Raw genomic sequence first — 23,998 nt, 5'->3', positions numbered from 1 at the left:
GAAAAAGCCCAACGGCCAAATATCGGAATGCGGGTGCAAGGGTATCCAATTTGGCTGGATGTATGTTACATCGACCAGAATTGCAAGTACATGTGTGGATGGCGCTAATGCGTTCATATGTACAGAGTATGATTTCAATTTAATCTCAGGCGTCTGCCCTCCACCTGACGCCCCAAAGAGGTTAGGGCCCAGCATGTGCTAACTATGCGGCAATGTCGATCACATGCAGGAAGGCTCCCGCAAGAGATGCGCCATATCCAATTGGAACTACGCCACAGCTATTCTATGTGGGGCTTATATCGGTGGAGGCTAGTCATAGGATAACAAGCAATTGAGGGTTAAACTAATGCGAGGGGGCCGGACGGAGGGGCTAGAACTCCGGGTGAATCCTTCAAGTAAAGGGGTGAACGTGATAAAACTTCTCAATATTGCCATGTGCTGGTGCTTTTACTCTGTACATTGACTAAAAAAAAAGGCACCGATCAAATAACAAAGCAGGTAAACGTATAGAACACATATCGAGGTCGAGATGGTAAGGGATTGAGCAAGCGTGACACAACATTGGGAACCCAGGAGTAGCCATCACACCCCTTCAGAGACATTCGTATACATTGTATATTTATATTGATAGGTGCTAAGAGGGGATTTGCATCCTGGTCACTCTTTCCTGGGCACTGGAAGTAGAACAGGCGCTCTACCCGATCACACAGCGATATAATAAAAACCATCAGGCATGTGCTGTCAGCATGGTTATACTCTCTGATACTTTCCTTGTCTTCCTTTTTCTTTCTGTCTAGGTAACCGATCTCCTTCACTTAGATTTGGCTCCATGGGGACACGATTCAAAGATGACACGAAAGACCCAGCGGTCAATGTCACCAATTGGGTCCTTCTAGTCACGATAATATTTAGTGTCTCTGCTCGACTGGGAACTAAAATTCGACTGTTCAAAAGACTCACTACAGACGATCTCCTGATCATTGCATCTCTAGTTTTTGGCATCGGTCAGAGCATTGTTGTTTCGCTGGCAGTTGGGTCTGGTTATGGAAAGCATTTTAAAGATGTCTCTCGCGCCGATATGCAACAGGTGATGAAAGTAAGTATCTTCCGCCTTGCTGTGATGGTCCACTTGTTCCTTTTTTTGAGATCAAGGTTAATGTGCTCATCCCCAGAATCTTTTTGCGGGGTCTGTTCTGTACCTCCTAAGCCTCACATTCTCGAAATTATCCCTAGTCGTGTTTATCCGGAGCCTTACACCATCCGCCAAAGACAAATGGCTCGCCCGTGGAGTCGAGACCATCGTATATGTCTGGGCACTTGTTACCATCTTTGGGACTGCGTTCCAATGCTCTCTGCCCCGTACCTGGGACTTCCAGAGCGGTCACTGCTTTAACCTCGTAAGTTGTTCTTTTGTCTCCATCACTTTCTACGCCCCGGTTCGAACAATACTAATGCGATTTAACGGGGCGTATGCAGTTGACATGGCGCTACTTCATCGCTGTCTCCAACATCGTTACCGACCTCTTGATTGTCGCTCAGGCGATGGTCCTGGTTTCTAGCGTCCAAACGACGCTGGGGCGCCGTCTAGTTTTCGCGGGTATCTTCCTACCTCGGGTCTTGTGAGTGACTTTGCTCTACGGAGTGCTTCTCTCCCCGTGTTCCCGAGCTCGAAACTCATCCTCTTCTCTTGATAGTGTGACGATCGCAATAATTGGCGAGATCGCCATCCTCAAGAAAAGCACGAAAGGCAACGATCCAACATTTCAGATGTGCGAAATCACCATTTTCGAAGTGATCACGCAGTGCCTCAGTATTGTGACGGCCTGTTGGGGACAACTGAGCCCCTTCCTGTCTTGGATGCGATCGAACGGGCTCAAGCTCTATGGCGTGGAAGACCCGACTTCTTGGAGTTACAGGATGCGCTCGCAATCACAAGGGCGGTCCAAGTCGCGCGATCGCAAGAACAAATTCGAAAACCACGAGACCTTCCCTCTGTCTATGCGACAAGATCGAATTCTGGTCACGCAGGATTGGGAGGTCGACAGTCAGTCAAGCCAGGCGCACATAATGGAGTTGCAAACACACCACTAGGCTATCATGAGTTGCAAGTCGCTGATCACCTTAGCTAGAGGCTATAAGTGTATACTGGACGCGATGTGGATATACTATGCTCAAAGCCTTGGAAATAAGATTAAAGAAGCTTTTCCCATCCCACGGACCGATTTCTCCCGATATACCTACTCCGTCAATGGAGTGCCCTTTCCAAGGGTCTCAGCCCTGGGGACCTGGTTCCATTGGAAAATCGTGATTGAGCGCATCGTATGATGAGACATGGGGCTGTCGGGGGCCAAAGCAAAAATCCTCATCCCTGCAAGCCGCCAGACCTCTCGCATATGCGGCATTTTTCAATGTATCCTTGTCGTTGGAGGAATTGTAAATCCAGGCACCCATTGCGACTCTCTTATCGGCCCCCGTCTCTTCTCTCTTGCGTTTTATGTGCCCCTGCCCGACCCGTCCCTTGAAACCCATCCCCATGTCACCAGCGACCATTAAGCGGGTTTTATTCTCATCCCGGGGCCATATTTCGCCGGGAAACATTCCCCACCCATTTCCCATCAAATTGTATTAAACAGCCTGCCCTGGCGCGAGCGCCTTGGTCAATAAATACCCTTTCGGTAGACAATTGAACGCTTGTTCAGACCAATTCCATCATGGGATCAGCAACCAATTCTCTCGTGCTAGAACTAGCCACACCGGAAGACATCCCAGCCATCACCGAGGTATGGTTCGCTTCCTTCACACAGCCGGTGATCGGGAAACTCTTCCCAAACACCCCCGGCATGCACCAATGGCACCGGGATTGGCACCTGGGAGACATTCAAAAACCCCACCACAGATACCTGCGAGTGGTTGACACCGAGTCAAAAGACGAGCAAGGCCGACCGCGACTAGTTGCCTTTGGAAAATGGGACCTAGCCATGCCAGATGAGCGAGGTCGTCGCTTCCCGCAGTGGCATGCGGACTCGCCTTACCAGGAATGTGAGGACTTCATTGCAGAACTGGAGCAAGCGAGAAAACGCGTCATGGGTGATGAGAAACATTACTGTACGAATGAGACTCCCTTGATTAACAAAGAAATGATTGTTACTGACATTCGAAAACCAAAACAAGACCTGGATACACTTGGTACTCATCCTGATTATCAACGGCGCGGAGCTGGCTCTATGCTTGTGCAGTGGGGCTGCGACCTGGCGGATAAGGATGGAGTTGCGGCCTACGTGGATGCCAGCAAGGAGGGCGCATCACTATACTTGAAACATGGCTTCGTGGATTTCAATCCCCCCGGTTCGGATGTGGCTGCGATGGCTCGCCGTAAGGCGGCTCCGAGCTGTTGAGATGTCCCATAGTCTCCTGACCCTGTATTAGAAGACTCTTACAGTCTTACTTTCTTTTCTCCTCTTCACAGTTTTTACACTGCACACAGTACAACATAGTGTGTACCTTAATGATCTCATCCACACTGTAGATCCTAACACGAGCGAATGCACTCGACTTGTATTTTTCAGGAAGTGCAGGATCCTGGTTAGATTACGTAATCATACTTCGGACCCGTGGACCCGCACTTTCTCGAAACTCACCCGAGCAAGAAGATACATCTTTGATTTTGATTGGATCAGGGGCAGCCTTTTTGGACTGTCCGCGGGTCCCTCAATATTGTGCGAGCAAATGGGCCATGCGCGGGATCATGCATTCATTGAGAAGAACTGCTTTCTTCTATGGTAGTCGGGTCAACATCATGAGAAGTACAATTGCTGATCAAGTCACAAGGTATGTGAATACAAACATTCTGTCGGATGAGTCATTCAAGCATGTTTCCAGTGTTTGGGTAGAGTTTGCACAGGCGGAAGACGCAACGCAGTACCTGCTGAGAATCCTCAGTGTCAGGAGTATCAATAGGCATTCCTTCCTTGTCTCAGGATGGAAATGGGCATCCAGCGGATACATGGATCTGGATCTGGAAGACTACCGAGTAATGCGTTGATTCGCGAGATCCAAGAGGACCAAATCAAATCAGCTCCTGTTGAGCTTGGATTATTGGTGTAAGCAGCAACAATTTGAGTTACAGCGATGCCACCGCGGGAACAAGCTCTTGGTTTCTTTGTTTGATCTCTTTTGGTGTTATGCATTCGCATAGTGTCAATGTCTTTTGTTCTCATGGCAGTGGCACGTCATATCCAGGCTGTAATGTGGGGTACGGCATATCCGGAAACCCCATATACCCATTGAGTATGTCATCCGTGCTTATGTTCCAGAGGAAGTCCGGCCATAAGGCGGTATCCTCTACCTGTGCTACTTGTGTGGCGCCATAATTTTCACCCGTCAATGGGACATCCTGCGAGGTTGCGCTGTTGGCCAAAGTAGACGGTCCTGTAGGTATTTGGGTCGTATATTCAGAGGGCACCAGGTGATACTTTTGCTCGAACCACACAAGAATATGACACAACCATGCCTCGTAGAAGTATTTGGAGTGCTGTTTCCCGTCTACAGTCACTCTGTCCTTGCTGAGCCATTGGATCCGTTGCAACGCGGCACGCAGAACGTCTGGCATATTCAAAGCCGAGCATAGGTCACGAACATGTGGACTGCGTGGGGCGTATTTTGCCCCCGTGACGGCCAGTTTGCAGCCTAGAACCAAGTTAAAGCCAGTTTGCAGCCATTGCGTATGGCTGATCAGTCGAAAAGTATCCGGAGCAAATGTGAAAACGTAATCAAAGAATTTCTTTGCTTCAGTCATGCCGCGATTGAGAAATTCAACCTGAAAGGGTGATAAGTCTAACGGTTGGTGGCCACTTTGGAGATGTGGTGGGAGCCCTGAGTCTACATAGGCGCGAGGCGCGGACGATGCCGAATAGTTGGCTGTTTCATGTTTATCAAATAAGCAAGCCTGGCATAGAAACAATTGTAGAGTGTGTAGGTGAAATTGTAGTAGGGCTATGTTGTGGACGTTGAGTTAGTATTAGTTCCAGTCTAATCAATCAAACTCACAAGCGGTGTCACTTACAATTGTCTGAAAACGTTGCCGGCAAGGTCGTTCTATACTCATCGATTTCGGTTTGGAATGCATGCATATCAACCTCTCGTACTGGATTCGCAGTAGTGACCACAGCATCATCGATCCGTTGAAAGATTTGTTGTAATTTTACTAATTGTATTAAGCAGCGATCACTGGGAATCTCAGCATTTGATAGTAATTCAAGTGCATGCTTTTCAACATATGACATCCGAGTCATCATGCGATCCTTTTGCAATATTGTCGAGCGACTGCACACACCCATACTCAGTCAGTAATATTAGGGAGATATGGGCATTGTTACTGACCATGAGGATAGCAAGTAACATCCAATCAGAGCTCGTCTTCTCTCGTTCACCGAATGTCTACTACTGTTTTGATCTGAAGAGACCTTGCTCATAGCCATCCGTGAATAGAATGATTGGGTTTCCGACAACCGGTCAAGTCGCAAATCACCAACTATACTCCAAGCAAGATGAAGGTAGCTGGAAAATCTTTCATGCTCAGCCTGATGCTGCAACCTGGGATATTGAGGCTTTGAGTCAGTAGTGCCGTCTTCAATAAAACCACTTTAAATTAGACTCACCATGCCAAAGCCACAAGGAGTCCCAGCAATACGTCCATGGATGGATTATGGGCGAAGATCATCTGATCAGCAACTGCTGTTTGGAATGTTTCTTCCAATATCTGCTGAGTGGCTGCATTTTTGTATGATGAGACCTTGAGGATAGCCAGCAAGAGAAGCGGTCTCTCCGCTCGCAGCTGAGCAAGCGTCACTTCCGGTGCAATAAAGATAAATGGAAAACATGGCATCAAGGTTTCCCGAAAAGATTCAAGAAGAGTGACGGCATCATCAAATCTCACAATCCCGCGATCAATAACATCTCGGGGTTTATCTGGAATGGAATGAAGTTCCGGGTCAGACAGGGCTAAAGGAACATCAGGCTGGTGTTTAGTGTGCTGGCTATTAACGACTCGCGCTAAGAGCTGATCCACTTTGGCTTCGAGAGCCTCGACTCGTCTGAATTTTTAAGCTTCCGTCAGCTTATATTCACTGTCACGAATCAGATGGAATTTGGGAGCCTTACGTCCCCTTCTTAGCGGGATTGTAACGAGGTCGAGCGGCCCGAAAATAGCACTCTTTATCAAGGCGGCGACATCTAATACCTTATATTAGAATATGGTTATAGTTGAGTATAAAAATGATGATCGAGTTTCACTACTTACCGATCACAGATAGAGGAATCCGAAGTTCGGATACATCGGATTTTGCCACGAGCACAGTTTTGACACGTTTTGATGTGTCCCGACGTAGATGCCATGTTCCAAATTGAGTATAGTCAGTCTATTCTGGTGAAAGGTACATCAGGACAAGGAAATGGGCGAGTTGAAGAGGATAAGGACAAGGACACGGACACGGACAAGGACACGGTCGAAGTGCAAAAGTCTTGGCATCGGTGACCGACAGGCAACGGCTTAACTTGGGATCCACTATATCGTATCAATCTTCATGGCAGCGTTGATTATTGGTTTGACTATAAACTCGAAGGATCTGTGAGTGAGATTGCCTCAAGTTGAAGTTTTAAAAAATACCCGCACAGCCTCATAATGATTATTGATTGTGGATAGGCAGCGTCAAACATCTTTGGGTCTGCACATAAATAGCGACGAATCTATCAGGACTTGCTAATATCAATTCAATCGCAGCACTCATTGTCTTCAAACTTCATTTTAGCCCACTTAATCTTCCAAGGTTCTTTACTATACGTGATCATGTCCAATACGGATGATTGCACTTTGCAAACATGTCCGTTAAGTGATGCTTACATCCAGTATCAGCCTAACATGGCTGGAAACATCTTTTATCTCGCTCTTTTCGCCATCTTACTCATTGGACAGATCGGTACGGGTATCGTATATCGATCTTGGAGTTTCATGGTGCCAATGGTCGCGGGCCTTATATTGGAGATCATAGGATATTTGGGCCGAATTCTCTTACATGATAACCCATTCAGCTTCGATGATTTCTTGATGTAAGTTACAGAGCCAACCACATAATTGAATATATGCTGACCGAGGCGTGATACATTAGGTACTTGATATGTCTCACCATTGCCCCGGCATTCTTCACAGCTGGAATCTATCTATGCCTCGGTCGTATTATTACAGTTTACGGCGAAGAGTTCTCGCGCTTGAAACCAAGAACCTACACCTACTTGTTTGTGACTTGCGATTTGATTTCCCTGATCTTGCAAGCGGCCGGTGGAGCCATCACTTCAATTGCCGATGAACAGTCACTTCACGATACTGGTGTCAACATCATGATCGCTGGACTTGTCTTTCAAGTTGCATCGCTGGTAGTGTTCTCTGTTCTAGCGATTGAGTATGGAGTCCGGGTTTTACGAGGAAGACGCCTGCATTCCCCTACTCTGAAACGCCCGGCAAGCTGGATGAGGAGATCATTTTTGCTTGGTATGTGTATCACCTCGATCTTTTCTATGGGCATTCCACTGACTCGAGTTTGATTATCAGGTTTGACATCTGCCATTCTAACTATATTGATTCGATCTTCATTCCGAGTGGCCGAGCTCCAGGGTGGATTTGACAGTAGATTGGCCAACGACGAGATAGCCCTGATGATCCTCGAAGGCGCTATGGTTGCAATTGCGTGTATTTGCTTGACTGGTCTACATCCAGCTCTGCTTGTGGGTAAAAATTGGAGAACGCCTCAGGCAATTTCACAAGACATGGAAATGGAGGATAGATAAACCACAAGAAGAATGGCGGATCAAAGCTGGTTATGAGCCTGTGGGTTTGGCGGCTTTTAAGCCGCTAAGTTGAATCATGATGCGCACGAGAATGTTTATTGGATATCAACTGAAACCATGGAGGAGCTATTTTAAGGCTCTGTACAGCAGTGACTGATGGGATTTAGATTTAGATTATCTGGCTTATAGATAAGTATATGACGCACTTGTATCATTTGATATCTGCTTTCAAAGATAGGCACTTTTCTTAGAGGATTCCTAGATCAGCTCAAAGTTAAATATCGCCGTAAGGTAACGTCAACCGTGGACAAAGCCATGTTTCCTATTCAACACAGACATAAAAACACGGGACAAGATCATTCCCGATAATCTCTTAATAGGCACAAAGAACATCACCAGCACTAGGCAGAGCACCCCTGCTGATATTCTTGTTTGTATTCTGCAACCACCACCTCAAAACGGACCATGGAATTTTGGCTCGTGTACAAGTTGAAAACCTCGATCTCGTGGAGAAACTTAGGGCGGCCGAAGCCAAAGTATCTCGCTTCGAGGAGGCTGTAGTATCAGTGGAAGCCGAAATCAAAAGACCGAAATTCAACTATCTAGGAAGCGCAAATCACCATTCAACTTTATCAACAGGATATATTGAACTAGATAGCTATTGCCGAGTGGTATCAGACTAAATGTTTCCAGTGCTCGAATGTATTAGGGCAAATGATGACATTCTTACAAGACACTATATCTAAGACTAAGTGAGAATTGGTACAGTAATATTCGAAATTATTTTTATTTCCAATCTTTCTCTCTTTGTTGCATTCTATTATTCTATCCTACGTGAGGACTACCACATACGACCATAGGGTGTGGAAAACAGGGCTTCCCGTCCGCTCAGCCGTACTTAAGCCACACGCCGGTGAGTTAGTAGTTGGGTGGGTGACCACCAGCGAATCCTCACTGTTGTATGTTTTGTTTTCTTTTTTGTTTCTTTTTGGACTATCTCATGATTCGTTGTCTGGAACACACTGCGTGTAACCCGGGTATTTTTGAAAGCAGTTGTGCATATTCCTACTCAATGCTAGCCGATAAGCAACTTGGGTTTTGCGGGGATATTCACGTGCAAGGCGCTGCCAGGGGAAGCGTCCAGGCCTCTTTTGATTATCTCCAGGTATCGCATTCGTTAACACTGTCGTGTATGTAGTTGAAGGCTGTCAATGAATTGCATCCGTGGAATATTGACTTGGGTGAAGACTCCGATGGTGACCCAATGGAAACTAGATGGGGAGGACTTGATAGATAAGGTTGAGCATGAGTCTTGTTGCATGTTGCGATTGTGAAAATGACGTTCCTTAGACCCCAGAGGGCATGTCGGGAAGCGAATGTACAGTCTACCAACCGCACTCACCCACGGGCCAATATTGCATTCGACAAAACACTCGAAGGTGTTTGTAAAGCGCCATACCGGGCTTTCCCCAACCACCTTGGTAAAGGACTCATCAACAGTGGAACCCTTTACAGTGTGTGAAAGAGTCGTTGAGACCAGGCCTAAGATGCTCAAAGTTGCCAGTTTTCCAGACATATGTTAGTGACGTCAGTAATCTCCTAAAGGTGAAAATACAGCCGACTCGGGCGAAAGAGCATCATTCTGAACTGCGGTTGAGAACGAGAACAGAATGTTTTTGGGGAAGAGAGGTGAAAGATCCAAAGGCGGAGTTCGTCGGTCCTACTCCTTTCGATCGGACCCTCCGCCCATTGTCCGCCCAAATAGGCAATTTGACGGAACAAACGAGGTTCCAGCGTGACGTTTTTGGGTAGTAGTCTGCCTCCCAATATATTGTGTCGAAACAATACTTACGTCCTGTTCAGATGTGCTTGGCTTGTTCTCTGCAGATTCCAAGCTAAATGGTTCAACCTGGACATAGATGGACCCAGTTTCTTTCTAGTGTATGATATAAATTGACCCATTTCATCCTCTCCGAAATTGATCCCGATCGAATGTGCTGTGGAACACCAGCGAGTAACTTGATCACCATTTGAACCACGAAAATGGCTTTTTCCAAACAACCCCTGTCTACGGGTTGGACGTTTAAGGACCGGGATGACGAGACCCCGGGGGCATGGATGCCTGTGCGGACAGTGCCTTCCACAGTGCAGCAGGATCTCATCGAAAACAAAAAGTTAGCGACCCAACCACCTTGTAAACTTCCAAGGTTGGTATTCAACTGACTGACCTTCCTTAATCATACAGGCTTGAGGATCCTTACCTAGGCTTGAACGAACTCAAGGCGCGCTGGGTCAACGAGAAGACATGGGTGTATCGACACGTTTTCCAACGACCAGAAGTCCCGGACGGTGCGACCGTGGCGCTGGTATTCGACGGCCTGGACACTTTGGCCACAGTCAGGCTCAACGGCGCGACAATCCTCGAGTCTAGCAATATGTTCCTAGGCTACCGTGTGGACATCACAGAGGCGCTGGGGTCGTCTAACAGCACGAGCGTGCTAGAGATCGAATTCGATTGCGCCCTGCTCAAAGGAATCGAGATGCGCAACAAAGACCCGGGCCATAAATGGTGCGGCATGTTTGGAGATATGGGCCGCTTAGCCGTGCGCAAGGCGCAATATCATTGGGGCTGGGACTGGGGTCCAGTCATCATGACAGCTGGTATTTGGCGCGAGGTGCGACTGGAAGTCTACTCTGCACGAGTGGAAGACCTATGGCCACAGACACACCTCGCTGCCGATCACAAAACGGTGAGTATTACGGCAGCTGCTACAATTGATGTGGGCAATCCTGAAGGCTGTGTCGCTCGCTTCCATTTGACTCTCCGTGGACAAGAAATCGCCAGCGAGGATATCCCCGTTAGCGCCGACAAAAGTGCCCAAGCTACTTTCGAGGTCAGCAATCCAGAATTGTGGTGGCCATATGGTTACGGCTCTCAGACCTTGTATGAAGTGTCGGTGTCACTCTCGTGCAATGGAAACGAGCTACACCAGGTCTCCAAGAAAATCGGCATTCGATCCACAGAGGTCATTCAGCAGCCGGATAAACATGGAAAATCATTCTTTTTCCGAATCAACGGAGTGGACATTTTCTGTGGAGGTTCTTGCTGGATTCCTGCCGACAGTCTACTCCCTAGTATCAGCGCAGAGCGGTACCGGAAATGGATCGAGCTCATGGTGGCAGGTGGGCAGGTGATGACCAGGTATGCTAGGACTCGACTCACTTCCAGAGAACGTCTAATAATTATTTGAAACAGAGTATGGGGCGGCGGGATCTATGAAGATGATGCTTTCTATGACACTTGCGATGAGCTCGGCGTGCTAGTATGGCAAGACTTCATGTTCGCTTGCGGCAACTATCCAGTATGGCCTGAGCTACTAAATTCTGTACGACAGGAGGCAGCATATAACATACGCCGATTGAGACATCGTCCTTCAATTGTGATCTACGTTGGCAACAATGAGGATTATCAATTCCAGGAGATGTCGGGCCTCACTTACAACTACGAAGATAAGGACCCAGAAAGTTGGCTGAAATATGACTTCCCAGCGCGCTACATTTACGAAAAGATACTACCAGAAGTGGTAGCAGAGTACTCGCCGAGTATTTTCTACCACCCTGGAAGCCCATGGGGAGATGGAAAAGTCACAACCGATCCTACCGTGGGAGACATCCATCAGTGGAATGGTCAGTAAACATCTGATCGCTAAAGGGAATCCCGATGGGATTCCTGGTCGAATCTTCTGGCTGACGGATCTACAGTGTGGCATGGAACGCAGGAGAAATATCAGGTCTTTGACGCTATGGGTGGCCGCTTTAACAGCGAATTCGGAATGGTAGGCTTCCCGCACATGTCGACAATCGAGTACTTTGTGCAAAACGAGAAAGACAAGCACCCACAGTCACAGGTCATGGACTTCCATAACAAGGCCGATGGCCACGAGAGGCGACTGGCGACATATTTGGTGGAAAACTTACGTATGGCTACTGATCTGGAGGTCTGTTATTTCTCCCTGTCAACTTAAATATAAGGAAGAAGACACTTACACTCTACTTAGACATACGTCTACCTCACACAGGTCGTCCAGGCCGAGACGATGATGTTCGGATATCGTGGGTGGCGCCGCCAATGGGGTGATGACCGAAAATGTGGTGGAGCGCTCCTATGGCAGTTGAACGACTGCTGGCCCACGATCTCATGGGCCATTGTGGACTACTTCTTGCAGCCAAAGCCTGCGTATTACACGGTTAAGCGCGTGATGCAGCCGGTTACGATCGGCGTACAACGTGCCCATCACGATTGGAGTGTGGTGCACGCAGAACCCGCGAAACAGAGCAAGTACGAGGTTTGGGTTGCCAGCAGGCAACAGGAAGTACTACGTGGAACTGTCGAGCTACGGTTCTTGTCCGTGGAGACTGGAAAGGACCTGCGCGCCCCGGCTGTCTTTGAGAACGTGACTATTTCAGCGAATGGTACTTCCGAGATTACAAGTGGCATCATTGATCATGTCACCCAGCCCGAGCCACATGTTCTAGCCGCACGGCTTTGGATCGACGGTCATATTGTGGCTAGGGATGTTGACTGGCCACAGCCGTTGAAGTATCTCGATTTTGCCGACCGCGGACTAGAAGTGAAGACGCAGCCAGGATCTTCAGCTGGACAACGGCTCCTGGTAATCAGCTCACGGAAGCCCGTGAAATGTCTTGTCTTTGAGGAGCGGGAGAATGTGCGGATCAGCGACAGTGCTATCGATCTTGTCCCGGGAGATGAGCAGATAGTGGGGATTACGGGCCTAAGCGACAGTGACCCACCGTTGGGCTATCGTTACCTCGGTCAATAGTCTCTCTCCGTTATTCTAGAGCTAGGGACATGATGCAATCGGAGTTTCTAGTTGTGACAAGGCGACAATCCGGAAATAGAATAGTTGTAGGCTTGTAAGGTTATCTCACTGGTGGAGAAAATCATACCTACTCGGAGAGAAATGGCCTGTAAGGTCGCATCGTACTTTTCGTGCAGACTTAGTCTACATCTTCTGGTTGTTTTGATAGGTCATTGATCTGATTGTGACTCCATTTTTTTCCCATTAATTTAAATGCTTGTTGAGGTGACAACCCCGGGGCCGAAAGGATCTCTGCTTTAGGGTATCTCTCCCTCTGTATTCCTAGCCTAGCGCAATTCTTTCCCCTTCCGCTTATAATACAAATACAGTCAATGCTTAGGCGAAATTAAACGAATATCGACCATTTAGGATAGCCTACAGCGTTCATCCTTACATTATAGAAGTAAAGGGACTTAAAGGGTAGTCACATGGGAATGACCTAGTTTACACCCACACATTGAGTGGAGAGCCATAATGTTGGAGCCGAAAGTCCGGAGGTCAAAATCCGGGGTTGAACAGGCGGAGGATTACCCTTTTGGGCGAGGAGTAGGCGGAGAAGAGCCGAACCCTTTTCGGCGAGCGAGTTGCCGGCCAGTTACGGGCCAGTCACCCTCCAGTTATCCTCCAGCTTCCCCGGTTTTTTAGGTAGCGATCGGCCTGGATGGTCCGTTCGGGACAGTTTCCATCCCCACCGAGGAGCCGAAGACTCTTTCATGATTGGACAAATACAGTCCAGGGAATCTACCCAGGGTCCGTTTCAGCTAAGGACATCTGAGACATTTTCAACGTACTATTTCCACCTACGAAGCACGGGAGAAAAGCAACTTCCGACATAAATATCAACCACCTCGTCCCCAATGCATTGAGTCATTATTTTGTGGATTACATCCGCGTGGAGAACACGACTTTCCCACTATCATGGCAGACAATACACAGCCAGTACAGCTAGTCGAGAAAGAAGGTGCCAGCGACGCCATGCATCAGGAGCATAAGGAGGGCCTCAACGAGGGCGTCAAGGAGGGCATCAAGGTAGAGACGGTTCAGGGTTCAGTGGCTCTCGACATTGCCAGGCGCACCGATCCCCCGAATCCATGGAGCGCTCAAATGAGGAAGCTATATTTATTCATGACTGTGGCATATCTTTGCTCAGCCTTAAACGGTACGAGACAGAGACAGCTTGGTAGCTAATCAAAATCCCATCACTAACTGGTTCAGGCTTTGACGGCTCGCTCATGGGCGCCCTTCTTCCCATCGAGCAGTTTCGTAACACGTTCGGCTCTGGCTTGGTCGGTGCCAAAGCCTCCTTGATTCAGGGGATGTATACGATTGGAGGTGTCTCCGCACTGCCATTTGTCGGAATTATCCTCGATACTTGGGGTCGTCGATCTGGCATGTTCCTTGGATCCGTCGGCGTCATCGTCGGTACTATTCTTGGTGGTACCGCCAACAAAATGGATCAATTGCTCGCCAGTCGATTCTTCCTCGGTACGTATCTGGCCGTTGCCGATCCCGGAGGACTCTGCTAACACAATATCCCAGGCTGGGGATACTCCTTGGCCTCCGCTGCCGCACCCGCCTACGTCGTCGAGATGAGTCACCCCGCCTACCGTGACATCCTAACCGGTCTATACAATTGCCAGTACTTTGTAGGCGCTATTGCCGCTGCTGGTGCCTGTCGAGGATGTCTGAAATACCAAAGTTCTCTCGCGTGGCGCATCCCCATCTGGTGTCAGTTGATCTCGTCCAGCCTAGTAGTATTGACTGTGTGGTTTATCCCTGAGTCACCCCGATGGCTCTACAGCCATGGGCACCGCGAGAAAGCCTGGGATGTTATCACCAGGTACCACGGCGAGGGCTCTCGGGATAATGCCTATGTCCATCTGCAGGTCCGAGAATATGAAGAGGCGATCAACCTTGAAGGCGCGGATAAGAATGCATTTGACTTCCGATCCCTCATTGGCACAAAGGCCGCGAGATGGCGCCTCATGTGTGTGGGTATTGCATCTTTCATGAGTCAGTGGGCACAGGCTGGTGTCACAACCTACTACATCGGCGGGCTTTTGGCGTCAGCCGGTATGACTGATACAGCGCAAGTGCTGAACGTCAATCTTGGAAACACGGTTCTTTCCGCTGGTCTCGCCTATCTGGGAAGTTATCTGGGCCCGAAAATTCAACGCAGACCTATGATGATGGGCGCCTCTGTTGCTTGCTGTGTATGTACATGTCCCGCGTGTTTCTTTCCCATTTAAGCAATGTTCGACGCTAACCATTCTGGATATGAAGATCTGCTTTGCGTGTTTTTCGGCCACAACCGGGGTGTTCGCGAAGTCAGAGGATCCAGGAGCGGCCACTGCTTCTATCGTATTCATTTTCTTGATTGGCGCTTGTTTCAGCTTTGCCTGGACTCCTTTGCAAGCCATGTACGCCGTTGAATGTCTTTCATATGAAACTCGCGCCAAGGGTATGGCCATGTACTCCGTCTTCACCAATATTGCCTTGCTGGTGAATCAGTTCGGTGTCGGAAATGCCATCGCCGTCATTGGCTGGCATACATATATCATTTTGGCCGGCTGGAACATTGTCCAGGGAGTGTTCATCTACTTCTTCGCTGTTGAAACAAATAACCGGACTCTTGAAGAACTTACAGAGATCTTTGAGGCTCCCAACCCCCGGAAGAAGAGCACTGAAGCACGACAGGTCTTGGTTTCTGAAAATGAGAACCAAGTGGTGGAGGTTAAGAGCGCATAGGTTATTTCGGTCGGTGCATGGTGTGCTTTTTCATTGCCATGAGTACATATTCTGCCCTAGTCGTGTTATGAGATTGCTCGGTGTTTTGTTCATCGAGGTTTATACCAGCTGTGTTCATACCTTTTCTCTTATACTTGTCTGAGTACAGGAGCTGCTTAAGCCACATATTCAAAAATGAAGGATATTCTAGAAGAGAACCTGCGATGAATAAACCGTCTTTTTCTTGTGAATTCAATTGTTGATATCACAGCGTTCTATCACTCCTAGATCCTATATAGCTTGGCAAATTCCTATTTGGGGTTGCCTCCCACTATGCAATTCAACGCGGCCCATCCGTTTATTGACCCAGAATGCCCCAGGGAGGAGTTGGTAGATGCAAATATTGACTTAGTCTAGTCTAATCAACCAGAATCGCGCACACGTATGTATTATTTGCGAAATATAAATTATATACATTAGACAATGCAACACAATCTCACCTATTTCCTCCCGGTGAGTTCAGGAAAGACATTGCCACATTATCATTCTGAGTATTGAGGTCAAAAACCTCAGGCCAGAGATTGCTATGGTCCCAGCTCAGATACTCCCACATGTACTGAGACGAAAGCGTTTCAAAGGAAGTAGCAGTCCAATCCGCAACACGATCACGAGAGATCTGCTGACCATTGTTGAAAGCATTGGGAGGGGGAAAATTCTGCGGGTTTGAAGGATTCTGCGGATTTTGGGGGTCGAGGCTATCTCCATTTGCATCAACCGGCGCCGCCATGGGCCCACGAAGGTTCGACTCGAGAATGCCCGAGATAACTTCAAGGGAGCGTCCTGCCGTGTGTCCGTATGGCTTCATGCGACCGAGTGTCAACATAGCCGTTTCAACCTGCGTCTTACAAGCTTCGAATGAAGCAGCGGAATCGTGATCTGCGACGCCAGCCGACAGGCAAATCAGCGGAACCATGGTGGCCTGGAATAACATCCAAACAGCGTTCCAGCCGACCATTTGGTTCAATTTGGTTGTCGAGAAGATGTCTTGGATGGAAATCGCGGCGATTTCCTGGCATTTCTGAATGGCGGTGCGTTCTTCGACCCGAATGGCCATAAAGGGTATTCGTCGCATCGCGTAGTTCAGTAGAGTCGGGCGGTAAAGTAACATGCGATGATTGTAGAATCGCCAACGCATCACGGTTCGCACTGCGTACAGTGATTCGGGACAGGGTTCGTAATCCTTAAGGACCGGCGGTAGGTCATTCCACCACCGGACAAGCTGCGCGTCTAGATCGAACATCTCCGCGTGGGATAGGGTTGGTAGCGCAGCTAGCGATTCTTGGATTTTTAAGGCGATTTTGACAAATTGGACATTTTCTGTCAAGGGGAGGACCTCGAAATATGATTCCTGCCAAGAGTCAATTTAGAATTGGATCCTGGAATCCTGGGTCTTTCACCAGGGAAAAAGCGGGTTAGGGATGTGCACCTTGTCAAGCCGGCTAGGCAAATTAACTGTGATACTCGGGCCAAAGTAATCCATACTTGGCCGGCCGAGCGTTTCGTGGCCCCAGGTCTCCAAACAGCAAAGGGACCACCAGACGCGACGTTTGAATTCCTGGATCCCGGACTTCTTAGGGTCAAGCATCGAATGAATATCGGAAGGTTCGCGCTGCAGACCTAACGTAACCGCCATCCGCAGAGACGCGCCCATAAGGGAGTATGCGAGATTCGGTTGGCTGGTATAGTGACAGTACCACCCACCCATAAGTCCTAGGGCCTGAACCACTTCAAGGCTAGGATTCCCTAGAGAACGTAGATTCAAGTGATCCATTGAACGCTCAAAATACACTCGGTGGTTATTGTTATCTGCACCTGCTGCTGTAATATTTCCCAGTGCGAGAACCATGTTGAGAAGTGCAAGCCATCGATCATCCTTCCGACGGCCAAGTAAGTAAGTAGTGCGAAAGGCTTCTTCGTCTATGAGTGGTGCAAATGGCTGGAAGTTGACAAAGTACGCGTCTAGCATTTGAGTCTCCGTGGGTGGGGGGTCAGGCTGGGGTGCAGCTCGCGACGCGGGCAACGCATTAGGTGGCTGCGAACATTGATCTTTCGACAAGGATTGGGCGAAGTATGTGTTAACTGCTGGGTGGAGCCACGCAATAACCTTCAGTGCAGCCTGGATAGACGAAACACCTAGGTAGGAAGTCGGGTGCCGAGCTGATAGCGATAATGCGTTGACGTCGTCTGAGATATGTCCTACCGATTCCGAAGCACTAGCACATTGATTTTCATCGAGCTGCTCTCCGGGTATTGTATGCAGTGATTCAAGGCCGGGCATCTCTCCCGACAATGTAGAGTTATGAGTGTCTAGAGACCCGGCCGCGATCGACGAGTCCTGATGGTGAGAATATGGGGTTCCGCCTGCGGTCACCAACTCTAACAATTTATCGCGTGGGAAATGGGCGATGTTCTCGGGGGCATTGTCCGGAAAAAGGCGTTCAAGTGTGCTTTTGTAGTCGGGTGAAGGTATTGACAGTTTCTCCGGCTGGCTAGTCTGATCAGTTTTTCGTTCTCGTCGCTAGAGCCTGGGTGTTACCAGTTTTCCTCTTTACCTTTGCTGCGAGGATCGCGGTTCTGTATAGGCACACAGCTCAGGCTTCTTGTACCATCGACATGCTTCACAGGGCTTCTCGCCGTCGCATTTGATTTTGCGACGACGACATGAAGTGCAGGCACGCGGTGTAGACCCCCGTCGACTGAGTCGTTCACTTCGCCTTTTATGTTTTGGGTTCCGCAATCCCTCCTCGTTCTGAGCTTTGAACGCGATAAACATGACTCAGAGGGATATTGAGAAAAGAAGGACAATCAGATGTGGGGTAAAAATTCGATGCGCCATATGAACAAAGGTGAGATGGAAAAAGATCAAGTGTGGGGATTGGAGGGCTACCCTAGTCTGTTGTATGATTTTGCGTATGCATCGGACCGTTCTAACTCCCGACTGCGAATGCGGGGAGACCCGATGCATCCATCAGGGGAAACTTTCCATTTCTGCCCGGTGACCCTAAGAAGGCGATGCTTTGATACGAATGTCCATTCAAAATATACTTCCTATGAGAAACAGTTGTTTCAACCTACAACATACGGAGTAGTTATCCTCCAATGAATATCCTGGCCTCTGGCCCCAATCCACTTTTACCATTGATGTCAACCGCGGATGCATATGAACACGCGTAAATCCGTTAGGAGGTGGGTCGAGGGTCGAGCTAGTTCCAGCTTAAGTGATTTTCGAGTAAATTTTGAATTTCACGTTGGTGGATCTCTCCCGAGGGTCGACGAGTACGGAGGATAACGCCGAGCATTCCCCGTCCTTTCGTTTGGACGAGGCGGAGACTAAACCTATTTAGGAAACAAAGAGGCGGACACTGGCATTCCTCCAACTTGGTATACTTCGTATGTACATCGTATGATTGGGTCCATCGACAACCTTACAATAAGCGAGATCTCGTGCTCAATAAGTATCTTCACTTCCCTGATTGCGTCCTCGACGTGGCAAGAGCTTGGCCTGGGAAGATATGGAAGGAGGAGAGTTCCCCCAGTGATGTGACACAAAGCTCCTTATAATGGAGACCAGTGTCTCCAGTTATCAATCTGCAGTTTCCTTGATTGACCTCACCCCAGATCTGCAAGTATGTCATACTGGGGACAAAGCACACCCCGGATCTATCCAGCGTATGTGGGGTACATAGTGCGACCCCACTTGCCCCAAAGCAGTTTGTCTTGGAAAGATCCCTGTCCAGGTGGTTAACCTTGAAAGTTGCACTAGGACATGCAGAAGGTACCCAGGTAGGGTCCCACCGACAATGCCGTCCCCAGGAAATAGGGGCGAAGACCAATCATGAGTCTGGGAATCCGGGCTTCCCCGCCTCCACAGCATGTATGGATATTTTCGAATCTGGGGCTGTGTTCCATGTGCCTTACTTGACCTTGCACCTTGAACCCACGCCCAGAAAGAAAACTGCGGGGACATGGTATCTCTGACAATATAAGTTGGTTTGTTTATCGTCTGTCATCGACATACCAGTCGATGAGATAGCAGCTTTGGTGATTCCCACTCTACCATCACAGTATTTATATCCGATCTCATCCTGTGAAGCATGGGAGAACTGTAAGCGGATTTACATTTTCATGAGACAATCCGAACGCCTCCAATGGGCCACTAGAACTCAACGTGAGCATGCCCAGCTCTTAGCCCAAGATCTGTTGGCAAACCGCAACCTTCGCAGCCGACGTAATTCAAAGTAAAGCAGGGGCCGTTGTGGGCCGAGCATCCTTGTGGAATGAAACAGCAGGAAGACTGAGATAAAAATCACCAGACACCATCTGAGCTCATCTTTTTATGCATTATACGACCACTGGAATAGGCTGAACCTTGAAAGACACTATTGATTCGACAAACGCTATGTCTCAGATACCAAGGGTGGATTTTCCCATGCAGCCTGGTCATATTCGAACTTGAGCATTAGCATGTCTCGGTATAATCAAGTCGCGAATTCCAGGTAGCAGGCAATACTCAACATATTAGACTAGATCGGGACTGAATATTAAAAAGAATGAGACCAGTTGTAGCATATGGAACTTGTGTCGTGACATTCGATGTTGTTTCTTTGTGGTCATTTCCAGGTTGATTCTGGCGTCTTACCTTGGCGCTGCGGTATTTTAGCTACTTATGCAGGTAAATAAGCTGAGATAGCTCTAGAGAATATATATGTATTGGTACCTTGAATGTGTTAAAATCCCAGTTAATTCCCATTGATAGTGGCCATTTTCAGGCTCGAAGGCCATGCAGATCTCAGGCATACAGAATCTGAACCTTGGCTTCTGCCAAAAGAAGACTCAATTGGCAGATCACCTGCCTGTCCTTCGATGACTTGTTCAAGTAGGATTTGTTTCACCTGGTGTACGTCATCTTCTTCAGCAGTTTCTTCTACGGGGTTGTTGCCATCATCGTCATCGGTCCGCGAGAGGATTGTGAGGAAGAGGAGAATTCCGGCAGAGAGAAGGTTCACCAGGCTGGGCCTAGAATGCCCGACAACTGACGAACCTAAACCTTCTTGAACAAGTCATCGAAGGACAGGGAGGTGATCTGCCAATTGAATGTTCGTATCTTAGACTACTTTCAATGACTAGCCGGCTGTACTCTACAGAATGTAACGCGCTGGGTATAACGCAATGGGTGGTAGACAGCAGAGATAGCTCCAAGTTGAAAGTTGGGTGGCATAGGGTCGTCGCTATTTGGACCCTCGAGTTCGAGGACTAATTTTGAAATCTAATATATACTTAGTGGAAGTAGAAGTTCATCCAAAACCACGCGCTGTTAAGCACTGATTAGAAGCAGATGAGAAATCGGCAGTGAACCGTACTTGATGCAGGTACATAAGGAGCAAGAAAATCATATCTGGTGAAAGTGATCTAGTATATTGTTTATTCTTTTTGAAGACTTCCCCTTGTGGAACAGTCAGAAGCCTTCTCTATGGTACCTGATAATGATGGAAATAGTACAAAAAGTAGATATGCAAAAACATACAACAGCCAAAACCTTGACCGTGGTTATTGAACACAAGTACATCAACATGTTCTCTGACCTGGTATTTCCAATCGGCATGCGTGTGGCCTGGTTAATCTGTCCTTACTCGGACTTCGCAACTTTACCCTTGACCCACGCCTCTAGACCACCTTCGGCGATGATCTCCTGTACATTGGCTGGCAGCTCGCCGACCTGCTCCGTCCAGCTCTCCCCGGACTCACCCTCCTTAACTTCAACGACGCTACGCTTCACGTCCCATGTCAGAGTCCAGCCTGTGCGGCGCGTCAACTGGCGCCCCGCGTCTCCAGGGGGTGGCTGAGCGAAGCTGGCACGGAGGCGCTCAATGAGTCGGGGGACTTCAAGGCCCATGAGGGCGTTGTTGATACTGTTTCGGGAGAAAATGTTGCCGAAACTGCCTGCCACGACTAGAGGAATCTGCTTGGCCAGAATTGCGGTCGCTGCCTGTTCTCTTGAGGATCCGCAACCGAAGTTGAAGCCGGCGACGAGGATGTCACTTGGCTTAGCAATGCCCTTGAACTCGGGATCGTAGTTCTGCATGCAAGCGGCGGCCATGTCGTCCTTCGAGACGTTGTCTTGGTATGTCAATTTACCGGGGTAGATGTTATCAGTGTCGAGATTGTCGGCATCGAGGAAGACGATTTCGCCGCTGATCCGTTCGGGGAAACCAGGCAGGATCTCGGTAGCAGGCTTGGAATCCTCGCCGGCCGACTCAACCCGATCGATCAGAGACTCCATCTGTTGTAGTAGGTTGGTGAGCTCGTTCTCGGTGGTTGGGGGAGACCGGTGCCGAATCCATGTTCCACGCCAGACCAGTTCTCCGGCACCTGGTAGGCGCCGGGGCCGGAGATAACGCCGCTGAGAGCACTGGCAGCCACGACTTCGGGGCTTGCCAGGTATGCCAGTGCATCTCTCGAGCCCATGCGGCCCTTGAAGTTACGGTTGCTGGCACTGATGCCCACCTCACCGGGCTCCAGAAGACCTGTTCCGAGGCCAATGCAGGGTCCACATCCAGCAGGCAGCGGCTGCGCACCGGCATCGAGGAGGGCCTGCCAGTCGCCAGTGGATTCGGCGGCCTCTTGTTCGGGCGCGGAAGCAGCCGCGATATAGAGTTTGACACCATCGGCAATCTTGGGAGTCGTGCCGGGGTTGGCCTTCGCGGCGTCCTTGAAGACCTTGGCGGCTGCCGCAAGGTCGGAAGCACGCGAGTTGGTGCAGGAGACGATATATGCGCGGTTGACCTTGATGTTCTGTTGGGCGAGCTCATTGAGCGGTGTTGCGACCTTGACTGAATTGGGACCCGAGACGTAGGGCGAGAGGGTAGAGAGGTTGAGGTAAAGCTGCTTGGCGTATTGAGCATCGGGGTCGGCTGTGAGGGGGTTGGCAAACAGCTCGTCGATCCTTTCATGAGTGATACGCTGCCGAGTTGTGCGGTCTTCAGACATCGCTGCCTCGGTAGCCTTGTATCGTAGCCAGCGTTTCAGAGTGCGGTCAATTGGGAAGAGACCAGTGAGCGCACCCCACTCAGTCGTCATATTGGCGATCGTCAGGCGGCTATCCACAAGTAGACTTTCCATAGTCTCTTCGGATCCAGTGAATTCAATTGCATGGTTCAGCACGTCACTGTTGAACAGCCCACACAATGCGACAATCACATCCTTACCTGTCACGCCTGCTGGTAGCGTTCCGGTGAACGTTACCCGCGCAACAGGGGGGATCTGCCACCATGTCCGCGACGTGGCCCAAATACTAGCAGCGTCGGTCCGCACAACTGCAGTTCCAAGGCAACCAACACCACCGTAATGGTTACTGTGGCTGTCTGAGGCTACCGCCATGGTACCCGGCCACGCATATCCTTCTTCCACCATAACCTGGTGTCCAATACCCCGACCCGCAGGATAGAAGTCGATACCATGCTGTCCAGCAAAAGTCTCGATCTGCTCATATTTCTTCAGGTTCGCTGCGCTGGTGTTTTGGACGTCGTGGTCGAGCGTCATGACGATTTGCTCTGGACGGTGAATCTTCGTAGCCCCCATAGACATGAACTTGAGGGCGACGGGCCACGAGTTGTCGTGAGTCATGCAATATCCGGGAGCCAGACTGATATAATCGCCGCTCCGAACGAGTTTTCCTTCGGGGAGACCGACAGCATAGCGCTGTACAATCTTCTCCGTCAGGGTTTGCGGCGTCCGCTTCTCGGAGGGAGACTCAGAGAAAGGAATTGAGGCATTCTCGTGTTGTGAGTGGAATCCTTCGACCCGAGCCGAGGCTGTCGTGCTCAGCGCCCGAGTAGAGAGAGATTTCGAGACCGATCGCAAGGGATGATGAATTGTCCTGCTTGGGACGCCGAAGGACGGAGCCCACCGAGGCCGAACCTGGGGGAGTCAGAACGAACTGGGTGACCATGGGACGAATCTGTACTCACCAGTCTGCACGTCGTGGAGACCGGAGGCCTAGCCACGCGCTTCAACAACATCGAACACGGAGACATTGTTGAGTCAACTCTTAGCAAACTTTTCCTAGTCGCCGACCTCGGGAGTTGACCAGGAGCGGCATCACGTGATTCCGTGTTCCTGGGCTCAGCCTCTTGTGGCGACGGAATTTCCAAGCAACCCCGGAAATTGCTCACGTGACTTGAAAAGTCATCCCCAGTTTTGTTGAATTAGCGTCCACAGGTGGGACTACGGAGTGCTCCGTACATCGACCTGCATTACTATGTCTCTTCCAGAGAAAAATTACTACTCTATACCAGAACAGCAATGGACTAATTAGGCAATTGAACACTATGAGTTCAGATTTGTTCGACTAACCAATTACTGATTGGGGCTTGGCTATGTAGCAGGCTAGGGTAAGACCAGCACTCGCTCCACGATCTCAATCCGTTGATCAGAGTCCAGATGCAGATCCTGGTACGCACCGAAGTGTTCAGGCAGCAGACTACTGGGAAGCA

General features: G+C 49.2%; 11 protein-coding genes across 11 annotated transcripts; 7 read left to right on the top strand and 4 right to left on the bottom strand.

Annotated features, from left to right (window-relative positions):
- Positions 1 to 58: 58 nt before the first annotated feature.
- Positions 59 to 335, top strand: N7489_004203 (uncharacterized protein; the record flags this gene model as incomplete). Its single annotated transcript, XM_056709955.1, has 2 exons — positions 59 to 180; positions 230 to 335. 2 exons carry the CDS (start codon positions 59 to 61, stop codon positions 333 to 335), a joined length of 228 nt encoding a protein of 75 aa, XP_056568376.1.
- Positions 336 to 829: 494 nt separating this feature from the next.
- Positions 830 to 2,091, top strand: N7489_004202 (uncharacterized protein; the record flags this gene model as incomplete). Its single annotated transcript, XM_056709954.1, has 4 exons — positions 830 to 1,096; positions 1,173 to 1,397; positions 1,477 to 1,619; positions 1,695 to 2,091. 4 exons carry the CDS (start codon positions 830 to 832, stop codon positions 2,089 to 2,091), a joined length of 1,032 nt encoding a protein of 343 aa, XP_056568375.1.
- Positions 2,092 to 2,271: 180 nt separating this feature from the next.
- Positions 2,272 to 2,550, bottom strand: N7489_004201 (uncharacterized protein; the record flags this gene model as incomplete). Its single annotated transcript, XM_056709953.1, has 1 exon — positions 2,272 to 2,550. One exon carries the CDS (start codon positions 2,548 to 2,550, stop codon positions 2,272 to 2,274), a length of 279 nt encoding a protein of 92 aa, XP_056568374.1.
- A 161-nt stretch (positions 2,551 to 2,711) lies between these two features.
- On the top strand, positions 2,712 to 3,395 carry N7489_004200 (uncharacterized protein; the record flags this gene model as incomplete). The annotated part of the gene is made up of 2 exons (XM_056709952.1): positions 2,712 to 3,105; positions 3,172 to 3,395. The coding sequence occupies 2 exons, from the start codon at positions 2,712 to 2,714 to the stop codon at positions 3,393 to 3,395; spliced, it is 618 nt and encodes a 205-aa protein (XP_056568373.1).
- A 401-nt stretch (positions 3,396 to 3,796) lies between these two features.
- N7489_004199 (uncharacterized protein) lies at positions 3,797 to 4,042 on the top strand (the record flags this gene model as incomplete). The annotated part of the gene is made up of 2 exons (XM_056709951.1): positions 3,797 to 3,828; positions 3,880 to 4,042. The coding sequence occupies 2 exons, from the start codon at positions 3,797 to 3,799 to the stop codon at positions 4,040 to 4,042; spliced, it is 195 nt and encodes a 64-aa protein (XP_056568372.1).
- Positions 4,043 to 4,213: 171 nt separating this feature from the next.
- N7489_004198 (Zn(II)2Cys6 transcription factor domain-containing protein) lies at positions 4,214 to 6,393 on the bottom strand (the record flags this gene model as incomplete). The annotated part of the gene is made up of 5 exons (XM_056709950.1): positions 4,214 to 4,917; positions 5,063 to 5,322; positions 5,658 to 6,092; positions 6,160 to 6,231; positions 6,299 to 6,393. 5 exons carry the CDS (start codon positions 6,391 to 6,393, stop codon positions 4,214 to 4,216), a joined length of 1,566 nt encoding a protein of 521 aa, XP_056568371.1.
- Positions 6,394 to 6,844: 451 nt separating this feature from the next.
- Positions 6,845 to 7,839, top strand: N7489_004197 (RTA1 domain-containing protein; the record flags this gene model as incomplete). Its single annotated transcript, XM_056709949.1, has 3 exons — positions 6,845 to 7,104; positions 7,164 to 7,543; positions 7,604 to 7,839. The coding sequence occupies 3 exons, from the start codon at positions 6,845 to 6,847 to the stop codon at positions 7,837 to 7,839; spliced, it is 876 nt and encodes a 291-aa protein (XP_056568370.1).
- Positions 7,840 to 9,882: 2,043 nt separating this feature from the next.
- On the top strand, positions 9,883 to 12,680 carry N7489_004196 (glycoside hydrolase family 2 protein; the record flags this gene model as incomplete). Its single annotated transcript, XM_056709948.1, has 5 exons — positions 9,883 to 10,013; positions 10,085 to 11,041; positions 11,096 to 11,526; positions 11,602 to 11,837; positions 11,898 to 12,680. 5 exons carry the CDS (start codon positions 9,883 to 9,885, stop codon positions 12,678 to 12,680), a joined length of 2,538 nt encoding a protein of 845 aa, XP_056568369.1.
- A 957-nt stretch (positions 12,681 to 13,637) lies between these two features.
- On the top strand, positions 13,638 to 15,467 carry N7489_004195 (uncharacterized protein; the record flags this gene model as incomplete). The annotated part of the gene is made up of 4 exons (XM_056709947.1): positions 13,638 to 13,878; positions 13,935 to 14,204; positions 14,259 to 14,932; positions 15,003 to 15,467. 4 exons carry the CDS (start codon positions 13,638 to 13,640, stop codon positions 15,465 to 15,467), a joined length of 1,650 nt encoding a protein of 549 aa, XP_056568368.1.
- Positions 15,468 to 15,942: 475 nt separating this feature from the next.
- Positions 15,943 to 18,279, bottom strand: N7489_004194 (uncharacterized protein; the record flags this gene model as incomplete). The annotated part of the gene is made up of 3 exons (XM_056709946.1): positions 15,943 to 16,854; positions 16,933 to 17,995; positions 18,059 to 18,279. The coding sequence occupies 3 exons, from the start codon at positions 18,277 to 18,279 to the stop codon at positions 15,943 to 15,945; spliced, it is 2,196 nt and encodes a 731-aa protein (XP_056568367.1).
- Positions 18,280 to 21,132: 2,853 nt separating this feature from the next.
- lysF (homoaconitase LysF) lies at positions 21,133 to 23,539 on the bottom strand (the record flags this gene model as incomplete). The annotated part of the gene is made up of 3 exons (XM_056709945.1): positions 21,133 to 21,786; positions 21,855 to 23,423; positions 23,474 to 23,539. The coding sequence occupies 3 exons, from the start codon at positions 23,537 to 23,539 to the stop codon at positions 21,133 to 21,135; spliced, it is 2,289 nt and encodes a 762-aa protein (XP_056568366.1).
- Between the last annotated feature and the right edge of the window lie 459 nt (positions 23,540 to 23,998).

Source organism: Penicillium chrysogenum (assembly GCF_028827035.1).
Source record: "Penicillium chrysogenum strain IBT 35668 chromosome Unknown utg000002l_segment0_segment0, whole genome shotgun sequence".
Classification (NCBI taxonomy): Eukaryota; Fungi; Ascomycota; class Eurotiomycetes; order Eurotiales; family Aspergillaceae; genus Penicillium; species Penicillium chrysogenum.
Note: the sequence above shows the minus strand (reverse complement) of the source record. Positions and strands in the feature narration are given on the sequence as shown.